Here is a 21,984-nt window from a genome sequence, read left to right on the forward strand (position 1 = left end):
AAATAAATACAAAATACTGTTACCTCCCAGAACATAAATTAAAGGTCCTTTATTTCACACACAAGAGGTAACATACATATCCTTATAGAACAACAGTGTTTGTCACTTCAATGCTGGTGATAACAGATACTGCCTTGGGAAAAAGGCAGACACGGAACTCAAGTACAACTGGTAAGACTTTTCTCTTTGAACGTGTATTTATTGGTGATTTTAAAATCAAAGAGGGTGGTAAACCATTCTGTCAACTTGCACAGCAGAGGCCAGAGAAACCAATGTGGTAAGGAATCTGTCTTGCTGCAGAACTCTTGCACTCCTGTGCCGAGGAAAGGCTGCAGACTGTAGCAGATTCAGGAGCTGGAGGTCGCAGATTCCATCCGTGTGGAATGCGTTTCTAAACTGGGCTACATGCAAGAGAAAGCAAACAACTCCAAATGACAGCAGATAATCTAGAGTTTGTTAAAGCTCCAACATTCCACATCAGTAAATTAAAAACTGCTGGAGAAGTGGCATTTTATAAATTGATTAGATTGAGCATTTATCCAAGTGTATGGATACAGCTGAGGCTGTTAATGTCAAATACTTTTAAACATAAGCAAGTTTCCTCCTGCTCATGTAAAACAATAATTTCACACGTATCTCTTTGTGTTGTAGATTACAAAACTCAGACAGGACTTGCAGTGGCCCACGCTCTTCACTCCAACCGTGAAACTGATTTCAGTGTCTCCCAGCATAAAAAAATGACACTTCCTGCCAAAGAGCCAGATGTTCAGTGCCAATGCAACAGTGCTTCTTAGTCAGCAGACAACCTGTGTTATCCTCTGAAACACTCTTCTTGGAGTGCTGCGAACTAGCGTGAAGTTTAAGGCATTTGTTAACAAATTAAGGAAACTGATACATGCTGGGTACTTGACTTCATTCACCTGAGACAACAGCTGTGCACCTTATAAAGGCAACTAGCTGACCTATGATACATAGCTAGCATCCATTTAGGGAGTAACAACATTCTGCCTGACTGTCAACATTTTGTAAGCAAGTATTTGTAAGCAACATGCAAGTTTTACAAGCTTTTTTATCCATGAGAATAAAGCCCTTCAAATATCCCCAGAGCATGGACCTTGGCTGTAACTCCACTCATAACCAAACTCAAGTGCTCTTCAGTGTCTTTGAAGCCAAGCAAAACGTAGCACATATTACCAACAGATCAAAACAACTTTAAGGTAATAATAATAAAATGATTCAAGCAGCTGAAGAACAGTATTCTTCTCAGCCTTTACATTCAAGAACATGTTACAAATGACTACAGCAAATGGGTAGCTCAACCCTAGCCTAACTTCACTGAAGTTAATATTTTTTGCAACACGAGAAAAATAGGGCTAATATCTTAAAAATCTGTCACTAGATTAAAAAAAAAAAAAAGTCACAGTATGTAAAAACTTAAGCAAAAACAACTGTTAATACAAATCAATTCCCAGGCTATTTCTACACCTAACAGATAACTAAGTATATCTGCAGAATTCATCAGTGTTGATGGGCAATAGGCTGCTTTCCTTAAATTACTTTGTTTTCTATTCCCAAACTGTAGCCAGTATTTTTTTTTTCAGCAATGACTGCCAAATTTCTGCAATGAAAACAAAACAGTGTGTGTTACCAATAATAACCCAATATTTACAAATTCTGTGCAGAAAAGAAGACCTCCTACAGAATCTGAACTAAAAGTCAGAACGTAACGATTTAAGAAATGCTATTCATAAAGCTTCTAAACAACATGACATCAGGTGAAGATGTTTAAGACCCCCAGACTCAACTAACACCGACGATTTTATTGTGTGGAATTCAATGGAGCTTTTCCAGTTTGCACCCCTCTGAGCCGCCTTCCAGTCGTGGTCCGATGCCTCTCATCGTGGTGCCACAGATGTTATTGCTACTCTCTCTTTTTGACTCTCTCAGCCTTTCTTTTACACACCGGTACAAAAAAAAAAAAAAAAAAAGAAAGAAATAAAAAGAAAAAAAAAAGAAAAGGAACTGTCTGCTATGATTTAGGACTCAGATTGAATGCCTTCTAATACCTTCTTTGCAAGGTACAGAAAATATGCAACACCACTTTATCTCACTGAAATCAGCTCCTAGAAGGCCTACCGCTGTGAGCTTACACTTAATATTCAAATCAAGGTACATGTTAGAGAGTTTTCTTACCATATAGTTTACTGCTTCCCAAATAACGATGATAGAAAAATTAAATTTTAATCCACATTATCAGTTTCAACCTGAAACACTAGATCTCTTTCTTTGGCCAATGCCATTTCAATTACAAACATAACATCTTGTTTTTGTTGTATCTGTTTACATAAGCTGTAAGAATAATGTATGTATGAAAGAAGAGTCTCCTTAAAACTCTTTTAGAAGAGAACAAAGTATTTGTGACTTTGGGTACTCAAACTCAGTTGAGATAACCTCTGCAACACACAGCTCCACATTTACAGACTGTTCTGATCCTCTTTCTGGATGGGCTCAGACCATCAGCAGAGTCTGAAGTCAGATCTATAGAACCTGTGACACAGACAAACACAAATAAGGACATTTTAATGGGAAGACTGAAATTGAGCTAGGAATTCAAGACAGAGAAATGGCTTCAAGAAGCCTTCTACCACCCCAGCTCTTAAAAAAATTGTGTGTGAAGCTATGCTGAATTCTACCAACACCCACATTACAACTGCTTATCCAACACTTGTCACACATGTCAGGATCCAAAGCTCAGTGAACTCAGGGCCTTTAGGCTCAAGCCTATCGGCATATGCTGGTCAGCTGAGACTGCAGTCTGCCTTGAACAACACTGTCACAGGCACCACAAAAAGAAAAGGGGAGTTTTAAAAGAGATTTCAATACAAGAACTTGGTCAATATTGAAAGAGAGCTTCTGCAAGAATGTGGTACAGCTCTGGAGCATAAAAATACTTCTTTGGAAATTAAATAGCTGGGAAAACAATACGTTGTGGCTTAGTGGTTTGCAAGCATGCAAACTTGACACACAGAACACCACTGCCAACCAGATTCAAATGTTTTATACTGCACTGGAAAAAAAAAAAAAAAGGAATTACTGAATGGAAAATCAGTTATCAAAGAAGCTGGTAATATTTCACCAAGAATATTTCTTCCTGACGTCTCTGCATAACAATCCCTGTACACACCTGTGGTACCTTACATCACTCGCTGTTACAACTGCCTTCATAACTGTCAGTTAGAAGCAGCTGCTTCTCAGGAGATTCTTTAAAAAGTGGTTTACCTGAAATGCCAGCTTCAACAAGGGGAAGCTTTTCTAAACGTCTCCAAATACGTTTTTTTGTCTTGACCATTATTTTGAGCAGCCCTGTGACAAATCTTTAAAGCAAGCTACCTTGTCAGAGGTTCCAACCACAACCCCTTGCTCTGAACCAGGAGTGCTGAAGGAAGTAATGCACTAGAGGTGCACACAAAGCTTCTGGTTGTGCGCTGTCTGCGCTGTCAGTGAGGGACATCTGTTCTAGTGAGATGCAATGCCTGACCTAAAACATTGACATTAGTCAGACTGCAACAAAATTAGCCAGTGCCCCCTACTTCCCTCAAGAGCAACGTAAAACCTGCAGACCTTTCATCTGGTAGTCAAAGGTCAGCTCTTCTCCAGCCTTGATGGTTCTTGTGGAAAACAGTGCTATCCGAGGAAGACGCAGGTCAAGGTTATCGATAAATACATTGAAGACTTGAAGATTGGGATCACACTGTGAAGCAAAAATTAATGTAGTTTCTGTTAAAAAAATGCACAGTAAGTTTCACTGAAGTATTCAGCAGAAGGAGAAATGGTTCTTAGTGACAGAAGTTTAAAAATCTAGTCATCTATCTTCTGAAATCAAAGTTCTGAAGTAGCATTAAAGCAGAACATTCAGAGCTTAAAGCAGAGCACTTTCGAAGGCAACTTTCACACAGTACAAAGACTATAATAATACCTGACAGCCTACTAAAATAATTGTAACTCCAAAATATGGCAACAAATGAGACAAAGGTTAAGATCTACTTATTAAATCCACAAAAATAATTAATAAGCCTAATAATAAAACCAATAATAAGCTGAAAGAAGAAACAACCTAGCACCTTAAGCCACACAAACATAAATGCAAAATAATGAGTGTAAGCATTGCTTCTAGGCCAGAAATAATATTCTCATACTGCAGGTAACTATTTTTAATTGCTAATCTGAGCTTTGAATGATCCGTTACAGGCAGGAGGAGCAGTGTCAGGCAAACTAAGCACGAGCTATAAGCTGCTTTCTCATTTTTGACAGATGAAGTTTCAGAAGACAACAGTCACTAAAACACTTGTTAACTGCACACGTGCTTTTTTAAAAGAAAAACACATCCCATATTACAAAGCCAAACTTGAAGTTAGACTTCTAACTTTACAAGTGCAAGGACACTTCATTTCCATTCCCAAAAGCGAAGAGCAGGCCGTACCTAAAACTTTTCATGCTTTTCCCCACCAAGCCTGCATGAAACACCAATGATGGCATCAGCTCACAGATCTGAAGATGCGAGTGTACTGTATTTGTAGAACAGAGACTGCATACATCAGTAACAAGCACAGCATTACTGAACTAAACATCACTAGAATTTCTTTACTGACGCAGTGCAGGTTTCATTTTTTCATGTACTTCAGTTCAACAGCAAATAAAACACAACAAAAAATTTCTTGTCTAAAACCAACTTTTATGTATCCTGGCAAGTTTACATTTCATACTGAGAAGGAAAAAAGTTGCTCACAGAAGAGAAATACCGAAGAATGCATAGGAATTTTTCTTTTTTCCAGCTACTAATGTTTGATGGATGACATTTCACATCCCTAGAAACCCTGCTCTGCTGCAAAACAATGGAGCAGTTCCATCATCTCTGACTCCTCACTAATTTGATTAAGAATTTCTCACATTAGGCCTTTCAGTCACTTCAACAAACAAACCAACCCTATTTTGGTTGTCTAGAACCAGCAGATTCAGTGACTGCCCTACAACCACCACATGCTCACATTGTGCACCCTGACGTTCCTAGACATTTGTATGTACTCTCACTCTGAGTAAAAGTACTGCATTCTACTCATTACACTGTGCTACTGCCTGCACTGCGTTGGCATGAAAAACTTCAGAAAGAATCGTGAACACACCACTGAACACACTGTGTAAATATTAGCAGTAGGAGAAGATGTTTCTGGCCCAATTAGGATAATGCTCTAAGTACTTAGGATATAAACCGAGGCCTTACACTGTGATTCACGAAGTGGGACACGTTTCCATATCGAGCTGCATCTACTGTAAACTCATCTGAGTCATAGTCCAAATCAAACAAGTATGTATTTCCCTGGTTGTCATAGAATTGGCCTCGTCTCTCTGCTTCCTCACTCGTAATCACCTACAAAAATATAAAAACAAAGAGAAACCTGCATCATATTATTAACTATTACTAAATTAAAATAAAAGTTAAAATCACGAGTTAGAAAAATTTTGCTTAGGAAAAATACCACATTTGCTTTTTTTCAAGTTGAAATAGTAGTATTCTGTATATAATGAATAAAGAATACATGTATAGAGCTAAATTAATTAGTGACTGCGGCTTCTCTGGATGTAACTTGTCTATGGCTGATGCACAGCACTGTGACTCAGGAACAAACAAAAATATCATCACCCGAGTTAAATATTTGGATGTTGGTAAATGCTAACCAGAGGTGGAAATCCAGAGGATCCCCAAAGGAGCAGAAGAACTACAGCAATGGTTGACAGAAGCCACAGCTTTAAAAACTTTGCAGCCCACTGTGTTAAAGGTATCCCATTGTGCACAGTCAGCAAAGAAATCACAGTTGGGCAGCAGGACAGACATAAAAAGTAAGGGAGAAAAATATTTGATTTTTCTGACAGGCCACATCTTTGCTTTAAGCAACGTAGTTCTGCAATCACAGCAGCCTCCTGCATGCTCACAGGAATTAATTTAAAGGGTACAAACCTGACAAGCTGGGAGACTTGGGGCAGGAAGCATGGAGGTAATACAGTGAAGACCATAAGAATTTGTAGCAGGGACAGAATGAATTATTTTGAGTCATCGTATCAGCAAAGCAGATACGTGGCAGAAAAGCAACGGACAGGATTGGAGAGGCTGCCAGGAGCAGCTGATGCAAAGGGCCCTGAAGCGTAACAGAGGCTGAACCAGGTAACACAAAGTAGTAAGAGGAACTCGAGCTCTGTAGCTTACAGCACTAAATTCTGTTCTGAAATAGCATGAGAGAGGCTGTGCAGACAGAACAGAAATGGGACTGACAGACTGGGTGCAGAGTCTGGTAACAACTGTGCCTGGGGAACAGCAGGAACTACAATAAAGATATGAAAAGAATGAAGAATGCAACTGCCAAGAAAGAAAAGGAGGATCCACTTTTAGAAATGCTGAAATTTTGAAATAATTATCAAAAGTACTTATTTACTGACACAAAAGATGTGTTCTCTTCTTATCCAGCCTCTGGAATGGAGGACGTTTTGGACAATATGATTTTACTGCCAGCACAAATGTCTATTCAGTGTATTCTTCTACTCAAAAGTAGTCTTATACAGCTGAAGTCAAGAAGTGATGAAACTGAGAGAAAGCTCATCAAGATTTTCTCCTGCTTTCTCCTTCAAAATAACCCGTATGAGATAAATACATACCTCTCCAACATATTCCATCACAAAACTGTTGGTCTTAATTTTCTGGAGGGTTTTCACTCCCCAGCCTCGGCCGTTGTTAGTTCTGAAGATGCAAAGAGAATACTGTGTGCCTTTCTGTACTATCCTATTAGGGCAGTCAGGACCACACCTGCAAAATGAATTGCATTCATAGATGGGCAAGCCAGGCTGGATTTTCAGCTTCTTTCGTTTATTGTAAGCCAAAATAAAACCAGCTTCCTTTGGACAGCACTTCTCAGCAGGGCAGTCTGAGCATTCACAGCCAGTTGTTATTCCATTTATTACATTTATCCCCGGAGCAGGCTTATACTCATTAATGTAATAGAAGTCTATAGGAGGACCTTCAAGATCCACAGTGTTTTCTACCAGAATCATTCCTTTATGATTCTTTTTCCTGTTGAGTTCTTCTTTCCATCTCTGCAGAGCTATTCTTTGTTTAGCCTTCTTTACAATGTAATCTGCAACTGCAGGTTTCAAAGCTTTAACACTGTTTCTCACTTTCAGTGCTTTGCCTTCTTTCATCCGAGATAAGTATTCATCCTTGTCACTAAGAAAGTTTTCAAGAAGTTTTGGGCATTTCAGATTTTTCTGAGGTTCCCAAGTATTTGAAGATTCTGGCCATCCTTTCCATTTCACAAGATAGTATTCTTTGCCCTTTAAATACAGAAACAGATAACAGATTTAGCCGTGATTCAATTCACCAAAATACAACATCATAGAGTGCTAGAGTACGGTACAGAAAGGTCTAGATGTCCACATAACAATTACAACTGGGAGAAAAGGAAAAAACAACTTTTCTGTTTGCAAGTTAATTTAGAGCACAATTCTGTGCACTTTATGTGTCAGCTCAAGGGGCACGGAAATACACAGCTGTGAAGATCTCGTCACAAACGGTTAAGCAGGGGGATGCTAGTGTCTTAAAGCAGTTAAGTTATGCTATCTGGCTGTATGAATTACAAGCATAGGAAGAATACAGCTGTATCACACAAAAAAACCCAACAAATCCTAAACTTAACTAACACCTAACGCTGTTTGTCCTATATCAACTGTGCTCCTAAAGAAGCAATCTGTTCAAAATGCTTAATGCTGTATTTACAGTCAAGAAGCACATGCTTGGTATTCATTTTAGAAGGGCCCACTATAATAACTGTAAAAAGGTCAAATCCTGATGCTGAATTTCAATGGCAAGAGCAAATCGCAGGAATCCAGTTGCAGCACACAGCCCTAACTTTTCAAACAGACTACAACACTGCAGAGAAAAATATACACAGTTAGCTGCAAACAGAAGCATCATAATACATAACAAGTTACAACCTAAAAGCGTCAGCGTTTTGCTTTACTTCTAGATACAAGGCAAAACATTTTATGCTCCAAAATCTCCATAATTTCAGAACAGAAAGGCTTCCTCCAGCACGCTGAACATGCTCAGCTACGCCACTTTCTGTTTGCAAAGTTCAGAAGGTATTTTGTTCGGTGTCATCAACAGCCTCGTGCTGGCAGCCTGCTGCTTTACATCACGAGTACAGCCACCTCGGTCTGGCTTCCGAATTGCAGCTGAAAGAGCGATCAGGTCGGTCTGCGTGTTTCTCTTACCTCTTCTACCTTGTAGTCACACAAATATTCCACCTCATAACTCTTTAGACTCTTGTTGGTGATTCCAATGGATTTACATCTCAGATTTTCCTTCCTACATAATTCTTGGAGGGTCTCATGTGAAGCTAGACATGGCACATACCAAGCTACAATAAGAAAACCGGTAAAGAATCCTCTTTAATGTCTCGGCTGAACGGAAACCATCCCGCACTGCTTCGCCTCACCCCGGAGTCCCCACGTTACCGCCCCGTGCACAGCCACACGTCTCACTGAGCGCTGCTCTAAGGGGCAAAGCCAAACACAACGGCTCCCTCCCTGAGCCTTCCTCGGGCACGGATGTGCGCGTAGCGATACACACAAAAAAAACAACGCTACCGGAGGGCAGACGCCGCAGCACCAGACTTCTGCAAATGGAAACCGCACGAGGAACGGGACGGGATAACTGCCGTGTAATGAAAGCGCCCCGGAGGGCGAGCGGGCAGGGAAGGATCAGGCCTCGCCCCGGCCGCCCCTCGCGCGCCGCGTCTTCACCTCAGGCGCCCCCGCCCCCCCCGGCCCGGCCCAGGGACGCGCGAGGCCCCCGGCCGTCCCCCGGCGCGAAGCGGGCGGCGGTAACGGTCCCGCGGAGCTCGGCGGCGGTTCCGCGGCCTCCCCTCGCGCTCCCGCTCGGCCCGCCCAGCGCGAGGAGAAGGGAGGAGAGATCGGGGCGAGGCGCCACCAGCGGCACCGTCCACCATCCCGTGCCGCGGCCCGAACCGCCGCCGCCGCCGCCGCCGCCGCCGCGCCCTCACCTCCTCGCCAGCCCTCCATCTTGGAGGGGCCGCGCAGGGCCGCAGGCGGCGGGAGAGGGGGGAGGGGGGAGGGCGGTGCTGTGGTAACGGCCGCCTCCCGGCGCCCGCGCGGCTCTTCCTCACGGCGGGCTGCTCTCTCGTCGGCTGTGAGCGCGGCGCCTTTCCTCGAGCGGCGGCGTACCTCGGCGCTCGGTCCCTGCCTTCCCGTTGAGTGAAAGCAGCAAGAAAAAACAATCTTAAGTAAACGATACCGAAGCAGCGGTGGTAGCGCACATTTCAAGCGGCTAAAAGGCACTTTTACATTAAGTTCGCTGTTGTATCACGTGCCAGGTAGAACGAGCCCCACGCGCCCGCTCTTTGTTCGTTTACGGCACCGCTTCAGCAGCAGCACACGGGCAAGGGGACAAAAGGCCCCCAAAAGCAGCCAGGAGGCCCCGCTCCCACACTGCGCCGACACAGTGCGGAGTCGCAGAGAGATTTCAGACGCTTTAAACAAACAAAAGCGTTCCCTCGTCACAGTACGCTTCTCAGAAGAGCTGCTCGCGGCTCAAATAGCTTTCAATTCAATCCAAAACCCCATAAGCCCCACGGAGCTGTACTGTGAAGCACAGTAAAACTTACAGCCATTAGGCACGTTCGGCCACTAGCTGGTGCTCGTCAGCCTGGTACAAAGCCCAAAGAAAGATGCGACCGCACTGGGATAGGGGACAGCACTGCCCGACAGAACCAGGCTTCGGGTTTTCCAAGATATCTTCTAAAACATCTTTAAAAGATGTACTGCCGTGTTATTCACTTAAAGTTAAAAGATCACAGAGGCAGGGATATGGGAGGCAGAACTCTGAGTACTTTGGCCACAAGCATTACAAATTCAAAGCCACGTTTAGTCTGGTAAACCAGAGAGCACACAGATTTGTTTAGAATGCAGAGATTTTTACCTATATAAAATTGCTTTTGTAAGATAGAATATTAAAACATACAACCCACAAGCAGGTGGTGGAGGAGCATGAGACAAAAATCTGAAAGCAGTAATTGAATCCAAGTTGCTTCAAATCCAAACTGGCATTTATTTCTAATATCTATTTATGCCTGTTTCTGAGCAACTACTTGGTCACTTTCACTATGGGGCTGTAAGGGCTGAACTGCAGCCTCTCTAAGCGCTAGACTGAGACCCACAAAGCCTGTAACTATACTTGCCCATCCCACCTTCTTGTTATTACTCCTCTACCCAAAGTTAAGAGTATCTATTGATATCCAACTATCTAGTGATTTAGAGATGAGAACAGTGCCACAGCATAGAGGATGACAGCATCTGTATAAAATTTTTATTAATAAACACATAAATAAGCACATATAACCCTTATACACATTTTTCCAGGTAACATGACAAAACCACCTGAAAGTAACTCCAGAAAAATCCTGCTTAAAGGTCCAGCCCAAATGGGCACAACCTCCATGGTTTCAGGCAACATCAAGCCCACACAAGTTTTCAATATAATTCATACAATTACTTCAGAGTGGATTTTCACATATCTAGCTCTTGTTGGTTCAGTGCTATGTGGTACACAGGTATACTCTCTGAAAACATATAGGACCCAATTAGTCTAAAATCATTTTGCCAGACTACGTAACATGCTTGTTGCTGAGCCACACACCTGAGATATGCCCTTTTTTTTTTTTTAAAAGGGTGTTGATAATTCAATGCTGTTGCCTACCATCCAGCCTGACATTCCACATCATGTTTTCCAATGCAAACAGACTTGGCAGCAAATTAATCTTTTACTTTTTATTACAGTTCTCTGTGATCCATTAAACATGTTTCAGTCATCACTTCAGGGGACAAGCCAGCAAGAGACGAAAACTAACTCAGAAAGGTGCTGCCTTTCAAATGAGATTATGATGCCACTTCAACAGTGATGACTTCACACTTTCCAGTATCTTGATCTGTGCAGGTAACATGCAAGGATCCATCCCTAAAAGAAAAATTAGAAAGGACCATCTCAGCACAGCATTGAGTATGCAAGTCCCAGAGAAACAGTGGTCTTGTGCAAATGGAAGGAAGCAAGATTAGCAGAGCATGCAGGGAAGAATACGCTTATTTAAACTTCATTTCAGTTTTCTTTACTGTGTTGAGTATTTAGATACATACTTCTTATTCTCCATTAAACCTTTTGCCTCCCCCAAATATAGCAGAATTGATTCAGGAACGCAGCTTATATATTTGTATTGCTGTTTAACTAACTTAGTGCAGATTTGGAAATGCAATATGTAGTAATATTCAAAGTAGCCATACTGAAAAATGAGTAATGGCAATCAACAGGTAAGTGCATCTTCCTCAAAGCACGAGGACTGCTACAAAACAGTCTTCAAACAATCTCCTTCAAAGAAATAAGACTTCCTAGAAAAAAGTTTATATCAAATCCTGTTTAATCTAGGCATAAAACAGCCACATGCAAGATTCAGACAGAAATGTGTTCTTGTGAACTTTCACTGATGTGTTTCTTTTAATACTTAAATTATTTTAATGTTTTAATATTTTAAACTTAGAATTGGAGAACTCTCAAAAATAATTTAAGTAATGCCTAGAAAAATATTAACATTACGTACAAGAAATGGTAAGCTCTTAAAATAATTAGTAAGTTTTTACCTCACAACTAGGAATATGGATCCTAAGATATATCTCTTACCAACACAAACCTCATACTCACTGCAAGACTGAAGTATTTATGTCTATTCAAATAGAATTAAATATGCTTGATAGTTAATGTAAGAAAATGAATGTATTTTGTACTCAAATAGCAAGTAGGGATTTAGTTTCCCAGCAATACCTAAAGAACTTTCTTATTATTTAGAAAAGCAGCACTGATTTCAAGAGAACCCTCAGAAGACAAACATGCTCTCATTACTTGGAATTCCACCTTTGGATATCTTCATAAACTATTACAAGTATTTCACATCAGCCCAAATACTCAACTTTTTAAGACGTTTTTTAAGACACCCAAAAACATGACTGCTCTCAGGTACAGTTAAACCATTTGTCAGAAGTGTGATGAAGCAAGTTAAATGGCAGAACAATAAATATTTTGTGTACCTTTTCATAGTAAGAACAGTCAATAGATCATGTAGGCCATCTTCCTTTTTATCTAAATCCTGGAGGACAATCTAGAAGGAAAAACAGAGCTTAATAAAAAAAGTGTAAGATCTTTCTTGCACAGCAACCTAAAGGAAAAACAATGCACACAGTAACTGAGGTATGCAATTTATTCTGTTTAACATGTGGTATTATTATTCAACATTAAAGCATGCCCCACTAAACTGCACATAGCTGTAATAAAAGTCTCCCTTTTTAAAAAAAATTAACATCTGCATGACTGTTTCAGTGTTTTTACGTTTCAGAGCCCATCAGCAAGATAGCTGGAGAACTTATATCAACCCTATACTTACTGGACAACTTCCTTCCTCTATCCTCCAAGACCCTGTGGCAGGACCAGGGTGGAAAGAAAGAAAAGTTACCCTAAAACTCTGTCAGTTTCAGCCACAAGTCTTTTTGATGCTGTAAAAGTACACTGAAGGAAAGCTAAGATCAGTGTTTGAAACAAGCCTCTCAAAAGGCTGACTTCCAAGTGTTATCTTTTCATTTTTCATGGTGTTAATATGATTACATTTTCACTTGACCTGAACTGGTTTTAATACCAACATCCTATCTAATCTAGGAAAGTCATAAAGGAGTTACAGTACAGATACCAGCTGTTGTGTTGAGGGACATGGTTTAGTGGGAGCTATTGGTAATAGGTGAACGGTTGGACTGGATGATCTTTTAGGTCTTTTCCAACCTTGGTGATTCTATGATTCTTCATTACCTCCATTTCTAAGTAGGCACAAGAGGGACTGGTTATGGTGTCCCATCCCAGACAAGTTGCATGCACCACAGTAGTGCCACACCTTAAAACCAGACAGACTTTTATAAACTCAAGAGGGAAACCTGAATTTTTTTTTTTTAAAGCACTCAGTAATTCACAATATGTTTATAGAAGAACATTCAAGTACAGTTTCCAGAGAAATGCATTTCTACTGTAACTTGTTACAAAGTTAAAATGAAGTGTCACTGCTTTTGATTTAATTTTTTACCCTCCTAAAGCCACGTGATTTCCAAGTAGGCTATACTGCAAGCAGACATGCACGTGTATACACTCACTTGTGCAAATTTGTTTTCTTCGTTCATAGGACTTTTCCCTAACGACTCATACAGTTCAAGGCATACAGAAGAAGTGTTTCCAGGAGCATGCAAGGTATGCTGCCTTCGAGCTGGTAATGGTGTCCCTGATGGAAACAGCACTGTGAATTTGTCAGCCCCCGTCTCATCTACACCCTTTAAAAAGAAAGAAAAACAGTTCATGCCTTTCTAAGTATTTTAGTGAACCAGAAGCTTTGTAACAGTGCTCCAAGAGAAAAGAAATGCCAGATACAGCAGAGGGAATGTATTTACCATCACAGTAATTCCATTAATAAAAAGTTTCTGGAAGTGAAAAAAATCCAGCAATTAAAAGGACACAGCAACTGTTAAGGAAATAGCAAGCTCACAATCCATCTTCTTGAGAGTCTAGAGGAACTGCTCTATCAATACCAATACACAAACTGGTCAGGTGTTAAGTGGTAATTTATTAAAACAATATTATTTCTTTAACATCAATGCATAAGCAGTACTTCACAATCACTGCAGCAGTAACATTTTCAAGTAGTTTTACCCTTACCTTAAGAAGAATATCCTTGGCAGAACACTCAATAAACAATGCTTCCTCTTCTAGAGAAGGGTTTTCTTTCCCTAGTAGGATTCCTGCCTCTATTGCTGCACCAATGGGAATAACTTCATCCGGAGGTATTGAGCTCAGTAGTTCCACATTTGGGAAGATGTCTTTGATCAGCTGCTGCAGTTTTGGAATTCGAGCAGATCCACCACACAAAACTACCTGGAAGATATGACAGTGTTTTCAAATCTCTTTTCAGAAAGGAATTAACAAACAACAACAACAACAGACAGGCAACAGCCTGCAATAGAGAACCATAAACTGCTCTGGGATCCTTTAGTATCCATAGCTGTTAAAAAACAAAACAAAACAACAACAACAAAAAAAAAAAAAACACAACTCTGATGTTATCTTAGTTCTCTTCCTTTTGCATTTCAAGTGAAAGGAAATAGCTCGCAAGTTTGAAAAAAATCATCTTGAAAAAGTTTCTCATAAGAAGCACTAACAAGACGAAGAAGCATTTTGAAGCTGAGGAATCCATCATGAAGTCTGGTTAGGCTTGGAGAGACCTCTAGAGGTCCAGTCTCCTGCTCAGAGCTCATCAACAGGCAGCTATACAGATGTAGATTCCAAAACCTCTCTGCAGGCCCTACTTTCATTGTCTGATTGCCCTCACACTATAACCTTCTCCTGTTTCCTCCCATCACAAGTTGTGCTGGTTGCTACTCTGTCATGTACTTACACCAATAAGTCACATTTTGTCGTACTTATGCCTTCCAACCAGGCAACTGCAGACAACACAAAGGTCTATCCCTGAGCCTTCTAACAGCCAAGAAGGCACCGTTCTCCTGGTCCCTCCTTGAACATCTTGTGATTCAGCCTTTCTGTCACACAAGTTTCAGTATTTCTGTGAACTACAGAAATGACCACCCAGATGCAGTTGTCAGAGTGGGAAGGAAAAGCTTCTCAATACTCATGACGATGCTCCTGTTATTACACTCCAGCATGGGACTGACCTTCTATGCTGCAAAGGCAAACTGCTCTTAAACTTCTTCCACCAATTCCATGAGTAATGAGTACAGCAATATTCCCTACAGATAGTTGCCCAGCAGTTAGGATCAAGTTACTCTCTTGTACCAAAGCCAAAAGGACATCTGAAGCAACTAATAATAGTTACTATTTTTTCACTTGACATATTTGACATTAAAGCACTGATTTCACATCTAATGTCTTAACAAGGAGGAACGGAGGAGAAACAGTGGCATCAAGCAGACATTCAGCACCTTGTTTAACTCATGAAAACAAGCTGAAACTGGGGCTTTCATGAAATGTCAGCTAACCCAATCCAAAATGCAGTGAAAGCAAAATCTACATACTGAACTTACAGAAAGCACTCCTCAGATCTACTGAGAGTTACACACCTAACAGACAAATCTCTACCATGCAGTCAGTAGGCATCAACAAAAAATAATCGACTGAATTTACCTTACACTTCAGTTCAAGTACCCTTTAAAGACCTGTGTACACATTGTTGCATTGGAGCTAAAAATGCATAAACACATCCAAAAATCACTCAGTGTGAGGAAAACAGGTCCCCTGCTTTTTTTTGTGGAGCTATAAGGCTTAACACAGACAACTATTATTACCTTATTGATATCCTCAGCTGTAAATCCAACTTGCTCCAAGAGCTTTTTAATTGCTTCTACACACTTACTAAAAAGTGAAGAACAGATAAGTTCAAATCTGGCCCTAGAAAGAAAAAAAAAAACCAAACAATAAAAACTGTGTAACGTCGTTCTTTAGCAACAAACACCCAAAACATTCTTAGAATATACTTTACTTCTCTAGCTATACCTCAATTTTATGCCATTTTTAAGCAGTCAAGATCTTATTTCCAATTTATTAATTGGAAAGAAATTACTTTCGTTAATGTAATGATAGAATAGATAGTACAGACATTAACACCTTTAGGAAATTCAGATTCATTTTTCTTTGTGTACTCTTGAAGAAAAAAAAACAAGTCTCATGAAAACAATAATAAAAAAGCAACAATATTTGAACTTAAACTTCCAGAGGCAATCAAGCTTCCTGAAGGGTAGGTACTTGTAAAATTACAAAGCAACCAGTGCTTAATTCAGGCTCTTTCAAACCTGAATAGGATCTTTCACTCCACAAAAACACAGTAAGTCAAACTGTGACACAAGTATCATTACCTCAATCAAGACAAACATGCTACATAGATACATGTACATCTCATGCTTTGAGGCACTGAGCCTGACTTCACCAGATCTAACTGCTACTATAATGCATGCACAGCTTTGAAAAAAGAAAACTAAAGCCCAATTTCACTTTGCCAAAGCTGCCGGTGACTGAAAGAACGATAAAGAGTTACTAAACACTGCACTAAAAGATCACTCCCAAGAAGTACTTAGAGCAGGACACAGAATAAACAAGGTGATAAAAAACTTTTTTTGTGACAGCTGTCAAAAAAGACATCAAGATTTCCATGACTCCTATCATTCTAAAGCTCTTTTAGCTAAGAGTCCCAAAACACTTTTCTGTAAGAAAAAACACAGCAACGAAAAGAATGGGGAGAAACATCGAGTAACTTAGTATCTGTTTGGTCTGTGATGAAAGACAGACTCCAAAAATGGGATCTCCATGTACCTTTTCAGTGTATTTTTTTAATCCATTACACAAACATTTCTAGTGTTACTGCTCAGCTACTACAGATCACGACATGACAGAATCAATATGAAAGACAGCTCAAAAGAAAAAAAACAGAAGAAACCACAAGTTGACCTCCTGTCTTACATCTGTTTTCAGAAAACTAGCATTGCCAAATCCCAAAGCTTATTAACATTCTAAATACAAAACAGAAAATCTTACAGCACAATTTCACGTAACAGTAGTAGCTTCAAGGTTTGTTTTACCTTGATACATTACAATCAAAATCCAATCCATCATACAGCGAATCTACAAAACAGTTTGCACTTCCCAACGTTGATAATGAGTGCTTCGCAACATCAGCACTGTTCATTAACTTCATCATAGCCCTGGGATTTCCTCTGATATCATGCTTACAAGACCTACATTAAAAAAAAAAGCTGTTTAAAAAGGCAAGCATTTGAATGGCAACATCAACTTGCTGGAAAAAAAATAAATTACTCAGAGCTGTTAACATTTATCTGTAGCCATTCTAGCATTACCTACAATGACTACTGAAAATTCACAGAGAATGAGAGCATCTATTCCATTTCTAACTAAAGAACACTGTGTGGAGCCACTCCCCTTCACTTAGACATTAATATTTAGTACAAAGATTTAAGACTCTGAACTGATTCTCAGCTCCAACAGCTTACTGTTTCTTTCCTATCTTTGTGAGTAAAATGACTCAGTCTGCTACATCTGACAAGTTAATATGAATTCTTTTTTTGAAAACAAGCATCAGATAATGAATGTCCTGTCGACAACATATGTGGCATTCAAAACCTACCTCTGGAATTCAGATGCTAAGTGTTGTGCTAAAGCTTCTGTGAAACACACTCCACCAATGCCATCATCTGTGTTTGTAGCAAGCACACGATATATTCCACTGTTTACCTCTATAACTGTGATAGAAAGCGATGTTCCACCCAGTTTATAAACCAACACATTGCTGTCAGGGTAAAGAAAATTGAAAGTAGCATTAATAAGCCATCTAAAATTACGTTTACTTTGGCATAGTTTCTAAAAATCACCACTACACTGTAATGAACTGCAGGTTTTAATCAGTTCTGCCAAGAAAGTTTCATTTCAGCTGTTTGTATTTACCTATCCTATAACCACTCACTACTTGACCATATGTCCTAAAGAACAACTTACTCTGTCCTACACAGCAAGAGTCAGCAATGTTAATCCTACAACAAAACTGAGTGCTACGTTTAAGGTTATGGATCCCAATTATGTGCAAAGGATTAAAAAAAAAAAAAAAAAGCCAGTAAGGAAAGAAAGCCATCTGAAAGACACATAAGTCTTCAAGCATGTAAAGTAACCCCACTTCCCCCAGCTGGCTGTGTAAATCTACCATAGAAGGGAAACATTTTTCTTCAAGCCAGTCAGCTCATTAAAGCATCCAGGGACAAATCTTAACAACAATGTCTTAAAAAAAAGTGAAAAACTGGAACAATAAAGAGGTTTTAAACACTGTACATTTGAACCTCAAAATTTGGCAACACAGCACTCCCTCATTTAAGATTTCTCAGGCTAGAATGTGATTTGTTCAATCTCGATAAATTTAAACCACAGCAGCTTAAGTTTGAGTAGTAGAATATTTACCTTTTCCCAGTGGGTGAATCTTGGCCAATTCCATAAGCCAGGAGAGCTGCAGAGGGTTCGTGAATTAATCTCATAACATTAAAACCAGCAGCTGCAGCTGCTTCCCTGTGATAACACATAACAGCATTTAACTACAGTGAAATCACTCAGATATGCACATTAAGACTTCATCAGAACTAGATACACAACCAATTCAGCACTTGGTTGTAAGTGAAATGACCGGAAAAGAAAAACACAAGAGTTCATCTGCAATTTTTTTCTTCAGTTGCTGGATCTGCTGCAAGCTTTTTTGTCACGGAAAACACTGACCTATCAGACTTGCACGCTCCACAAAAAGAAGAGCCAGCATCTTAAATGATACCCTATTTCTCATTATATGGAAACTCCCATTCAGTTCAACTGATTGAGAATTTCGCTTCACAAAGGTAAGTGCCATGAAAAGATACTACGCAGGATTCTGTTTCCTATCTTCACATTTTCCCTGTTTCAAACAGGAAGCTAATGTCTTGATTGACAGCTGCAAGCTGAAGTCCAGCAGAAGAACTTCTATTGCTAATCTGTCAGAAGGTCTGCTTTAGGCATATCAAATAACAGACAAATCTTAATCCTCTTACCCAAGGGCATTTTTCTGGTTCTCTCCAAAATCAAATGGGACAGTGATAACAACGTCATTTACATCTGAACCCAATGCAGACTGAGCAGTTTCTGTTTATAAACACAGGCAGAACATGTTGATTAAAAGCAAAACACCAACATATCATATCTTAAAACCATGAGGACAGCTAAAAAACTTTCCTTATATACCTTTCATTTTACTGAAAATTAGCTTTGCCACATCTTCTGGGCTAATATGTTTATTATCTATCTCATATTGAAGTTTTCCATTCTTCTCAACTACCTGTAAAGAAAGACAACACACCCTTGTTAGATGCAGACTTTGGTTACTACTGAAAGTATTGCTCAATTTAGCTTCTGTTCTACGTAGCTAAGGAATAAAAAAGGAGAAGCCTGTATTATCCAACAGACAGAACAGTGACATTCACAGTGCTGTAAATTTCCTTTTGCTATCAAAATGTTTTCTGTATAACAACAACTAAACTACTCACTTGCTTCTATTCAATAAAAATAAACTTATGGATATCAGCAATCAAAATCCCAAGGAAAACCACGTATCCTAAGGAAGGTATGTTCCAAAATGTTTTTTCTCCTCAGATATTAAAGAGGCCAGGAAGTTTCTAGTAACTAGCAAAGTACTGACCAAACTAAAAACTGATTAAATCAAATGGCAAAGCATTTGTAATCATAAGATGTGTTACCCTTAGCATCATCTACCAGACCGAAGAAACACTACAATGTTAATAAAATAACTGTTTCTCTTGATGCAGTCAAGAGATACATGGAATTTTTCTGTTGGACTGCATCACAGCAACGCATCTCAGGAAGCGATGACATTCTCCACTATGTAAAGAGATAAACATGTTCTATACAAGAGCAAACACTTCATACACTGAGAGCTGATCACTACAGAACACAAACAGCAGAGAACAACAGCATAAACTGAAACAAGTTATTCTGAGAACAAAAAACTAAATCATACTCACTGAACATTTGCTTTCTTTAATGTATTTCTCTGCTTGGGGGTCACCAGAACTGTCAAGACAAACACAGAACAGCAAAATAATTTGTTTGCTCGAGAGTAACTGTAAGAAATTCATCTTGCTAGTGTTTCTTATAGTGTCAACATCATATCAAGCTACATTCTACGCAAAATTCCTTTTGTCATGCTGTAGGTACATTCATAGAGATTAAAAAAAAAACAAACAAAAACAACAACAACAAAACAAAGTAAATGTTCTGACTGCCTCTGTCTTTTAACTACTAATAGCGTAGCCAGAATTGATCATCCCTCTTATTCAGCAGTGCTGAGGCTGCATCTTGAGTACTGTCTTCAGCTTTGGGCCCCTTGCAACAAGAGAAACGTCGAGGCCCTGGACTGCGTCCTGAGAAGGGCAACTGAAGCTATGAAAGGTCTGGAGCACAAGCCTTACGGGGAGCAGCTAAGGGAACTGGGATTGTTTGGCCTGGAGAACAGGAGGCTCAGGGGAGATTCCATGGCTCCCTATAACTGCCTGGAAGGAGGCCATGGCAAGGTGGGGGTTGGCCTCCTCTCCCAGGTAACAGTGAGAGGTGAAGAGATAAAGGATTTCAGTTGTACCAGGGGAGGTTCAGGTTGGATACTGGGACAAATTTCTTCTTAGCGGTGAGGGACTGGAAACGCCCAGGGAGGTGGTGCAGCCATCAGCCAGGGATGTGCTGAGGGAAGGGCAGAGGTGGCACTGAGGTGGTGGGGATCGGTCAATGGTTGCACAGGATGATCTGAGGGGTCTTTTCCAGCTTTAACGATCCAACGAATTAACCTTTAACGCTGGGGGTACCCTCCTTCCAGTGCCCGGTTAACTTCACTACATCGCTTACCTCCTCCCCAGGATCTGCTTTACTTTCACCACAGTGTTGGAAATGTTCCTTATTCTGCTCTGCTTTGCAGCTAAGCCCACAACCTGAATGAAACAAGTTAAAAAAAAGAAGTAATTCCCAGACAGAGCTCCTCCCGACCCGCCGCCGAGCGCAGCCTCACCTCCTCGTTCGCTGCGAAAGCCACAACCGCAGGAGTCACTCTGTCTCCGGCATCGTTAGCGACCACATCGGCGCGGCCGTCCTGCAGAGAGAAGCATCACCGTGAGCCGCCCTGCAGCGCAGCCGCGCAGCCCCAGGCCGCACCGCCATCCTGCCGGCGCCGCGGGCTGCACCTTGTAGACAGCGGCACACGCGCAGGTAGCGCCCAGGTGAACGCCGATGGCCGCCATCAGCCACGCGCGTCCGCCACCCCACAATGCCCCGCGCAACCAATCCCGCTCCCCCTTCTCTTCCCAGCCACCAATCAAAGCCCGCCTTTTAAACCAATCCTTCTCTGCGACCCTGCAGCTTGGGAGTGGCGTCATCGGCGGAGCGACCAATAAGAAAAATGGTAAGCGTGACGTCATTGATCATGGCAACGCGGCAGACTTTGCGTAAGGGCCAGGCCGTTTGGCGGGAAAGCGCTGCTGAGGGCGGCGCGGTACGCAGAGCCGGGAGTTAATTTAACGGCAGGTAATTACGAAAACAGAAGTTGAAACGGAGAAGAATGAATGAAGTTATTTCGTACATATGCTAAGGAGGTTTTATGGCTACTTAATGAAGCACATGCAGACAGTGTATATATTTTTTTAGCCAAGTCTCGTCATTATCAGTGAGGCGGTCACGCTGAAGAGCTGATTCTGCACAGCCCAACCAGGCGCGGCCAACATCTGAAAGTACATCGTGCTGCCCACTTCTGCTGGAGAAATCCATCCGCGCTACCACAGATTATTGTCATTATTTTTACTAATCAATGTGCTTTTTAACTCCGCCCAAAATTTAGGGAGATTTAATGTTATTCAGGCAGAACTCGCCTTCTGACGTGCTGAAGTCTTACATCCTCAGCAGCAGCCCTGCCCCAGTGCTTCACTTTCAGCCTCTGAAAATCCTGGCTGTTGTGTTTCTGAGGCAAAGAACCACTAAGGTTGGAAAAGGCCACTAAGAGCATGTAGTCCAACCATCAACCCACCCCACCATGCCACTAACCACATCCCTCAGTGCCACATCTGTCCTATTTTTGAACACCTCCCGGGTGGTGACTCCACTCCCTCCCTGGGCAGCCTTTGCCAATGCCTCACTGCCTTCTGAGAGGAAATTTTCCCTTATGTTGGAGAGTTTCGACGTGCTTTTTGTTTTTTGATCTC

General features: G+C 40.9%; 2 protein-coding genes across 2 annotated transcripts; both read right to left on the reverse strand.

Moving 5' to 3' along the window:
* Positions 1-2,437: 2,437 nt before the first annotated feature.
* On the reverse strand, positions 2,438-9,126 carry SUV39H2 (SUV39H2 histone lysine methyltransferase; the record flags this gene model as incomplete). The annotated part of the gene is made up of 6 exons (XM_079549718.1): positions 2,438-2,547; positions 3,622-3,751; positions 5,279-5,425; positions 6,706-7,377; positions 8,317-8,462; positions 9,108-9,126. 6 exons carry the CDS (start codon positions 9,124-9,126, stop codon positions 2,438-2,440), a joined length of 1,224 nt encoding a protein of 407 aa, XP_079405844.1.
* A 1,872-nt stretch (positions 9,127-10,998) lies between these two features.
* Positions 10,999-21,030, reverse strand: HSPA14 (heat shock protein family A (Hsp70) member 14; the record flags this gene model as incomplete). The annotated part of the gene is made up of 14 exons (XM_079549814.1): positions 10,999-11,077; positions 12,196-12,266; positions 13,300-13,473; positions 13,856-14,071; positions 15,496-15,598; positions 16,783-16,938; positions 17,346-17,507; positions 18,167-18,271; positions 18,781-18,871; positions 18,971-19,064; positions 19,768-19,816; positions 20,642-20,724; positions 20,802-20,882; positions 20,974-21,030. The coding sequence occupies 14 exons, from the start codon at positions 21,028-21,030 to the stop codon at positions 10,999-11,001; spliced, it is 1,521 nt and encodes a 506-aa protein (XP_079405940.1).
* Between the last annotated feature and the right edge of the window lie 954 nt (positions 21,031-21,984).

This window comes from Tetrao urogallus, assembly GCF_951394365.1.
Source record: "Tetrao urogallus genome assembly, chromosome: 1".
NCBI classification, from domain to species: Eukaryota; Metazoa; Chordata; class Aves; order Galliformes; family Phasianidae; genus Tetrao; species Tetrao urogallus.